We start from the raw sequence: 9,532 nt of genomic DNA on the forward strand, positions 1-9,532 counted from the left end.
ATAAATTAAATATAATTAATGAGGCTAATTAAAACACATTTTGGTAGTTCTTTAGGTATTTAATAAATTCTCAAAACCTTATCGCTACTAACACGAATAGGATATATACATCTTATTTTACAAAGTTATATTATTTATACTAAAGTCGTGCGGTCTTAATCTTAAATTTAGATTGTATGAACTGTGATGTGCCGACGGCAATGCTCCGTTATATCCCCCGATTAAAGCACATGAACCATAATTCTCGCCACTTCCACTGTAACCGACCATGCTCTGGCCCATCAAACTGTTTGAATTTGGAACGTATTGTCTATTACTAACGTTCTGCATCATCAACGAATAATCGTTTTGGTATAAGCCGGAATTGGTTAAAGGAATACCTAGATTTAGGTTAAGGTTATTTGTTTGGAAATGATGCAGCCAAGGTTCTTTGTTGGGTCGCGAAAAGTCTTGTCTGTGGTCAGTTTGATGCGGGATGCCAATCGGCACAGCTATCGGTTCTGGAGAGGTCTGATTAGCGGATCCACGATGGTTCGATAATGCTGATCTTTCGTTTCTTCTAAATTTCGCTCGACGATTTTGGAACCATACCTTGAGGATAAAAAAATATTAAAGTTAACAATAGTGGTAAGATATTATAAGCAGAAATGAAACAATTCGAATTTAAAGTTATCTTTTTTACTACTATAAAAGTTTTTGACTGCACCTTCAACATATTCTTACAAAGTATTACCTAAATGTCTAAGTTATACCTAGGTGAATTATCTAAAGCTTTTTAAATATTTACCTAAGTAGTCAGATTATATAATATTACCCACGGGGAGGCATTAAAAATGTTTGATTAAAATAGACTACGCCAAACAGTACACGAATTTTATTATAATAGGAATATTTGCTTACTTGCACCCTCGCTTCAGTCAAATTGACCCTTGCTGCTAAATCTTCCCTTACAAACGCATCAGGGTAATGAGTTTTTTCAAACACCTTTTCTAACGCAGCTAGTTGCTGACTCGTGAACGTCGTTCTATTCCTTCTGGGTTTCTTTCTTTCGTCTATTTTCCCATCTCTCTCTTCCTCAGATTCTTTCTGGACTTCTCGCTCTTTCGGAGTTTTGCCATCATCATATTTTCTTCTCACATCCTCGTAAGAGAGATATTCAACAGGCTTAATGTATTGTCGTTGTAAATCTTTTGGATACCAAGTTAAATCGTTTTGGTACGTCGGTTCGTAGGCTCCGTTCATTTGTCTGCCGGCGGTCAAATGGTGGAGTCTCAGGAGACTATCTTCGTGGCATTTAATCATTTGGAAGAGGTTGTGATTGTTTTCAGTGTAGTTACCGGTGTTAACACTGTAATTAATGGCGGTTTGTGGTTTTGCTTCGTACGATTTCGGTGGATTTTGTTTCAGATTCGACGTATCTATGAAAAATTAAACATCTATAATACATCGTTTGTTCGTTTTTAAGAAAAAAAAAAATAGTGAATTAAAGGGCGTTTGAAATAACCTATGCAAGTAGAAAAACATTATAATAAATAGGTACTATATAAATAATATGTGTTTACAGTATAAAATGGCATTCTAAATTTAAATCTAATCCCGCTAATCTTAAACAAAATCAGTTACTCAAGCACTTTTGGAACTAAATATTATATACATAACATGATAACATAAAGTATATAGTTGTGTGCGGATTTCCAAGGATATTTCCACGCGAAGATGGTAGATAATGAACAATGGTCCGTTTCAGCAAGGCACGGCGGTCGGCTCGCACACGGCCCGGCGGCTCGCGTCTGAGCCGCGTTGTTGGGCGGACTCGCGGGTGGCATACGACAGGGATATCGGTTACAAACGAGAAAAACATTTTATACGTTGACGAAGGTCTGTTTACATAGTAAAAAACTTAGATGAGTAAATAAGTAGTTTGTTTAAAACTCACAAATTCCAAATATAATTAATTAACTGAGAAATTAATCTGTTTATTTCGTTGTTTGCGGACTATTTTGCAATACATATACCTTCTTAAATATTGTTTTTATAAGAAACTAATGCAATATATGTTTTGATATATTAAAATATTAAGTTACCAATACAGAAAAAAAAAACTAAATAAAATCAAATCTTTTATAATATTTAATATTATGCACAAATTCTTAATCAACTCTACTGCTGAATTATTAATTCAGAAATCAAAATTACACAATGGAATCGACATAGTCTTTGAATATAACTAAAATAATATTAAAAAATTCAAATTTTACATCAAATCATCACCAAAATACAGTTTCATCCTAAATCGATAACTAATAATTAATAAGATACTCCTTGGTAACTAAATAATTATAGGCTGTATAGTTTAAGTTTCCTTTCTTCTATTTTTCAAAGTACCTAAGTAAATATTTTCAAAATATTGTGATTTGGCGGGAGTTTTTGGCATAATACTTTATTATTTAACATTCCTTTTTATGTTGAAATACATAGGTAATAAGTAATTGTATTTTGTTTAAATTTATCTAGAGATACCTACATGATAGGTAAATCGTATTGCAAGTTAGTTTTAAATTGACTGAATATGCTTACATTTACTGGAATTTGAATACCTTTACATTGCATAGCCACCAACAAGGAAATCAGGTAAGTTGCTTTTATCAATTCACGAATTATTATTAAACCTGCGCTAGTTGTAAAACTATCTCTTAATATACATCATGAACGTAGTTAGTTCTAACTTTTTTTTTGGTAAACGGCAATAAAAAATGTAATAATTAAAAACAACTGTGGACAACTTAGTGTTGTTTAGATTGGTAGTTCAGAATACGAAAACAATTAGTAGCAATCTTTAAATGATTCCTAAAATTACCTATGCCGGTTTCTATACTGCATTTGTGTTGGAATAGATACCTATCCTGCAACTCATCGTCTTTTTATTATTTAAGTACCAGTTACTTTCTATACGAGCGTTCACCTAGAATTTATTTATACTTATATACAGGGTGTCCCAGAAAATAGTGTCAAGCGAAGGTCCAGAGATAGAGCACCCCTTGGGGTATCCGAATCACCCCCATGTATATATATGTATATATAATTAAAATTAGATGTTATTATTACATCCATCAAACGTCATAATATGATCTCCTTTGATATTGTCTGGAAGAGCTGGGAGAGCCTAACTTCCGTTACCTAGCACCGCGTTATCTGGCGAAAAACTATCTCTGATGGCGAAGCCGCATGCTTGGCTTAAAGATCTAGCCGAGAAACACGCATAACGACATGAACGCGCTGGCAACCACTTATGATCCAGGACAAACTCTGATATAAACGTCTGTACGTAGTTTAGCTGGATTTGTCTTTCTCGTACTGGTCTCTACAATCATCAAAGAATATGTCACAAAACAACCTTAATTAACGATTAATTCATTAACAATAGATGTAACAAGCCAATGATGATGATTATCTATTCCTGTAATACAGTTTTATATTGTATACATACGGGGGTAGTAGTCTCAGTAGTAAAGGAGGCCCGTGCTCAGCAGTGGGCAAGCATATAATACAGGGCTGATATTATTATTATGTTGTATCTTTTCTGCGGGAAATCACGGCATAAAGGCCGGTCCTTTTGGAAGGCTTGCGTGGGGACATGGATCCAACACGTAGAGGCGCCTTTAAGATACATTACTCTAGTTGGGGTTTATACACCTTGCGAGTTCTCTCTCTGTCTGTACTTATGGAGGAAATACAGCCAAAGACAACGCTTGCAAGGTGCAGGGACTATTGCAGAAAAGATGGGAATTATACTGGGTCTATGGATGGGATCTAGCTGGACTGGTTGCTGGGTTATTGATTGAGACAATGGGACGCCTGCCAAGTGAAATGTCCCAATATTATGTATTCAAGGCAGACGGTGACTTGCCCCCCACTAGATGGGCATCCCATAAGTGGCGTAAGCCAAGGACGCAACACCGGTGTGGGTGGCTTAAGGGTGTCGAGAGGTGTGCACCGGTTTCATCATCGCGGGTCGCTATCGCGTCCCGGAGCGTGTTTCCTCGCAGATTGAGCACTTCCACCCTGGAACTTAGGTTCTTAGCTCTTGCGACTTCCACCCCTAGCCGGCCAATTAAGGCAAGCCAAGGGTCAGGGGGTCTCATTTAGCTCCCACAGAATCAGGGATCGCGGTGTCGCCACTCACCGTCGGCTCGCCACAAAGCCGCCCCTGCGGGCTTATTATTATTATTATTACGGGGGTAGACCGTACGATAGGCCGTGAGAGTATTAAGTATGTACGTACTACGGTAGCGTCACCAAGTTGGGACGTGGTATATATAGTACATAGCAACCTTTTGTAAACATTGTATTTCAGTTTTTTAATTTAATGAGGGTACTGGGCGCTGCCTATATGGTTAGTCCCATGTCTGTCTATAGGTTCAATATGTTGACTAAACTGCGTGGATTGCGATTTTCCTCTTGAATGAGTTGTAATGATTGCAAAATAAGTCATTGACACAACACATTTTTACTTAAATTTTAGAAAGTAAAGTGTTTTAAAACTTTTCCTTCTATATATTTACGGCGCACGAGTTACGGGCAGGACAATGTACAGAGATTTACGAATTACGAATAATTTATTTGAACAATAAATTTTAGGTTGAAAATATTAAACTACCAGACTGTTCCTTATTAAATTATATATCCAATAATGTTCGTTGCAAATTAAAATAATGTGTACTTTAAGAGAAGATACACGGAATCAAAAATGTGTTATTTTCATTCTGAAACGAATGAAACAATATATTTTTTAATTATAAATAACCAAAGTACAGATACCATATTATAGAAATATATATTTTCTATATAAGTAAATAAGTATATATGTTCTATATAAGTAAATTTTGAATAGATAGCTTCTAAAAATACGATTAGCCCACCGTTTTGCTAGGGGCACCGCCTTAACGTCAGTTTTCTGTGAAACAGTGTATCTACCTCAGTTAGGTCTGCACTTTTCAGTATACCTACATTGTTTATTTTTTAATCATGTACTATTAAGAGGTATTTCGTATAAATATACCGTATAATATGCCTACACATCACCTTACATAGAGACATGATGGTCTGGATATCATAGGAGAAAAACGCGAATACGCAATCAATGTGATGACAAACGTATAATTTCGAGTAACAAAAATACATTTTGTTATTGCAGCAAAAATTAAGAACAAATATAAATCAGAATATAAAAACGACAAAGTACTTCAGGGTTTATCATATTTTATCGTAATTTAGTTATTTCATTGCGAACCGCCTATTGAATTATGTAAACAATAAAGTTATACCTACTCAAATAATGACAACATATATACAAAAAATTATAGAATTGGTATGCTATCATAACTAATGAATTTGTAACCGTAAAAACTGCCAAAATAAATACAAATATACAACTCACCTTTATTTTGATCCATCGAGCAGACAAACAAATTCGACAATCACAGTTTAAAAAATATAAAATAGATTTACTAATACATGTTTCACTGTCGCACTTGTTTAGATCCAGCGTCCGTTGTCCGAAGCGCCGCTGATCGCGCGCCCGAACCAAATAATTGTTATTAATTCACTCTCTTATTAAATTACTTTATTTAATTAAATAATTCGACTAACTCATACTAATGTGCGAACTAATGGAGTATGTGCCGTGATCTGGCTGCATCGCCACGCAATCTGAACATGTGTGGTTCGCTGAAAAAAAATCCTTGTAAACATCGCCTTAACACACCCACTTATGAAAACCTGAAGATTAATGTTACTCTAACGCTTCACGTTAAAGTTCAATATTGAACAATATTCCGAATAAAATATTAATAAACATTTTTGTTGGAAAAGGCACCTTAACCGCCTAATTATAAAACGCATTTTATATCTAAAAATTAACAGAGGGTGTTCTATAAAGATCTATTTTGGAACTACAGACCACAAGGCGTGGTTACGGCTGTCCCGCCTTCGAATTAAAAAAAAAATGTTTAGAGGGAAACGATTTGGAGCAATAATTGACACGTCAACATGTATTATTTATAGCGGCGTTGTAAATTAACATAAACTTTTTAAGTAATTGATTGTGATAAGTTTATGTGGTCGGAGTGTAGCGACGCGGATGTGAAATTCTGTTTTTATGAAACTCTAAATTAGACGCAACGTGCGCTACTGAGGTATCTCTTAGACGCAACGTTTTGAAAAAAAATAATTCTAGATTGGAGTAAGCCTAAGACTGGATTCTAGACTCTATTATATCCAGATAGAGGTGAAAAGGCAGTGATCCAGTTGCAATCGTACTTCATTTAAAATATCCAAAATAATAATTATACATAAAAACATCTTCGTTCGGGTTCTTCGCTACGGGTTCGGGTTTTCGTCCACAACATAAAAAAAACTTTGTTAGAATTAGAAAATGACATAATTTTTAAAGAAATGTAGAGCTGATAGAGAACGATGTTAATTTTTAATTTTACAAAAGTCTTTATAAACTAATACTTATCTATGAGATATAGCTCTCATACAAGAGTCCGCGTGGTTAGAGCCCTCCAGACAGACAATTGTTTCTGCTGCACAACAGCACTGTACGTTTAAGCATTTTCTTCTCTGATTTTAAAGAATTTGTATTTACCGGACAATATGGGACTTACATAGTATCTAATATCCCAATATTTGTAAAAAATTAAGCCTCACTTTAAAGCCAAAGGTTATTTATTCAAGAAACAGAAACATTTGTTTAAAATAAGATACAGAATGGATTGCTTTGCTTGTAGGCTCCCCAACTTTTTATTATGCATAGAGAATTAAGTATTCTTATTGAATTTAGTCGTATTAAATTAGTATTAAATTTAAAAATAAAAGAATTAAGAGCTACACTGTAGTCGATTTTGCCATGCACTCCGCATTGTTGGCAAAATCGACTACAGTGTAGCTCTACCACAGAAACGATTGCAATTCATATCCTAATTACATAAATAATCTATTGTGATACAAAAGTTTTAAATTGCAATTATATAAAATAAAAATATTTTCAGAAATGAACAGCAAAATTATTATCACAAATGTTTGAATTATTAAAATATTTAGGTTACTGCAGAGGGACAGCCTCGGTGACATACTTGTATTACGGCTGCAGTGGCGAGGCCTCGGGTTCGATCCCGGGTCGGGCAAAGTAATATTATTTTTTACTCAGTAAAATCGAGTCTAGAATTTTTGAAGTAGAATTTATAATCGATAGGCATGCTCCCTATCACATTATGGGACGGAATACACATGGCGGAAAGTGGGTGTATCAGTTGCGCCTCTGCTTACCCTTTCGGGGATCAAAGGTGTAAATGTGTTAATTTAGGGTTATTTAATTAAGGGTAAATACATGTCGGACTCCACATTAAAATATCATTAGATACCTACATGCCTGCACTGTCTACAGTCTATGCTCAATTAACTTCAAGTTTATAGAATAGTTAATCCGAAGTTATTCAATAAAGTGCATCATATATTTAGAATAGCAATCGTAAATAACTTTGTAATGAAATAATTTAATTACATTATCTGATTGGCTGTGCAAATGTTCATGTCTACCCGCGTTGCCAAAAGTCTGAGCCAATTACATCCACTAAATGATTGAATCGACAATATTTTAAATTGATGTCGAAATGTTGAGGTCACGAGAATCGGATAGATAAAATATTTATATCTATACTATTATATAAAGCTGTTTGTTTGTTTGTATGTTCGTTTAAACGCGCTAATGTCATGAACTACTGGTTTGAATTTAAAAAATCTTTTAGAGTTGGTTTTTGTTGAAGATAGCCTATCAATAGGCTGATAGGCTATATATAGCCTTTCTCTATATAACAATAACATAACTATATAACATCACGCAATGGTCGAAAGGAGGAGCGGAGCATCAATAAAAAATGTTGCAAAAACGGGGAAAATTTATTCTTTTCGAAAACTTCGATCGCATGTGCTGTGTAAACGGTTAAAGTTACGTATCAAACATGTATGACACAAGTGTTTCTCATAAAAAGTTTAAAAAATGTATTATAAAACCAAGTCCGCCGTCGCATTTATGTACCTGAATTAATGCGATAAACAAAAAAAATCCCAACGAATTTCGATGAAATATATGGTATGGAGTTAGTTTCAGATTTTGAGAAGGACATACATAGGCTTTCTATCCCGGGAAAATATATAGCGGGACTTTTATCTAGCAAAACTATTTCACGCGGGTGAAGATGCGAGCAAAAATTAGTAAAAGATAAGGGAAGGTCGTGTTCAAACCTCCTCACTCATTATAGGAAACACAACGGTGAGAAAATGATGTTTGTGTGAGATAGTCGCTATGTTCCAGTCGAGTTGACCCTCTCATGGTACACCATGAAAAAGATAGAATATGAAATATATTGTATCAACGTGGCTTTATTACTTGGAAAATAATAATTGCATAACATAATTTGTTAATAAATACTCATATTGGTCAAAAATAAGATTTCTCATTCCATAAAGACTTACTATAAAACATATGCACTTTAGAATATTTTACCTAGTTTCTGTACAGTGTACGTACTCAATTATTAAATAATAATATATTAAATTATAAAATATATTTAGCTAACGAAGTAGTAGAAATAATTCAATTTCAATCTCTGAAATTTTTTTTTCAAAAAAATCCTTTCTCCTCTTGGACGTAGGGTAACAACGAATAAAAGCTTAATGATTATCTTTTGCTCGCGGTTTCAGTGTTGCGTAAAGTTCCGTATCCATTGAAAGAATTTTCGGAATGAAAATAGGGATTAACGAGTTTAAAGAAAAAACTACTAATCTTTGAGGTTCTCAGCTTTTTATACTTTAATTTGACATTACAAAACCTGCCGTATAGGGCGTGGTAGCGCGTTAACCCTAAAAGCTTTCGACTCAATATTTAATACGAGTAAGCTCGAAGCAGCTCTAAACATTTTTTTATTGAGGTAAAAATTTCATATACTTTTGCCTTGATGTACAAAAATACGTGTCGTTATAACATTATCTGTCAAGACGTCATATTGCTTTCAAATTAAAAAATCATAAAGTGTTCCATCAACTATATTTATATTCATTTCAGAGATAAAATATTCAAATCTGTAGGTACGTGAGATGGTGAAGCATCCGCTGCTGAGGCCAAGTTTCCCGAGACCGCGCCGGGAATAGAGCGGGCGGGCTGTCGCTTCGAATTAGTGTAAAATGTTGAAAAACGCCTGTAGCCGTGTAGCGTGGCGCGGCGGCCGGCGACGCGCGTTGCCAGCCCCGTCTGCCACGCACACATTATAATATGACTTACATGTAGAGGATAACATTTAATTTATATTTAATTTCATCGTCATTTGGTCTCACTCTGTATTTTGGATGGCGATTACAGATTACTATACTATTATACAGTATAGGTAGGTGTTTGGTATAGTTATACAGGCAGAGGGATCGAAATGGTAGCAATTGTGGGGGAAACTCATAGTATCTACTGGATTACTGTTGT

At 34.7% G+C, this 9,532-nt stretch overlaps 1 protein-coding gene across 1 annotated transcript; it reads right to left on the reverse strand.

The window, feature by feature from the left end:
* Positions 1 to 49: 49 nt before the first annotated feature.
* LOC115452762 (paired box protein Pax-6) lies at positions 50 to 5,687 on the reverse strand. The gene is made up of 3 exons (XM_030181362.2): positions 5,438 to 5,687; positions 901 to 1,418; positions 50 to 591 (listed from the first exon to the last, which is right to left on the reverse strand). Exons 1-3 carry the CDS (start codon positions 5,451 to 5,453, stop codon positions 118 to 120), a joined length of 1,008 nt encoding a protein of 335 aa, XP_030037222.1. The 5' UTR covers positions 5,454 to 5,687; the 3' UTR covers positions 50 to 117.
* Between the last annotated feature and the right edge of the window lie 3,845 nt (positions 5,688 to 9,532).

The sequence above is a fragment of the Manduca sexta genome, chromosome 28 (genome assembly GCF_014839805.1).
Source record: "Manduca sexta isolate Smith_Timp_Sample1 chromosome 28, JHU_Msex_v1.0, whole genome shotgun sequence".
Lineage (NCBI taxonomy): Eukaryota > Metazoa > Arthropoda > Insecta > Lepidoptera > Sphingidae > Manduca > Manduca sexta.

Coding starts and splice junctions, on each gene's coding strand:
- LOC115452762 (XM_030181362.2), bottom strand. Junction 592..900: donor TGACTGAAGCGAGGGTGCAA/GTAAGCAAATAT, acceptor TTTATCCTCAAG/GTATGGTTCCAAAATCGTCG.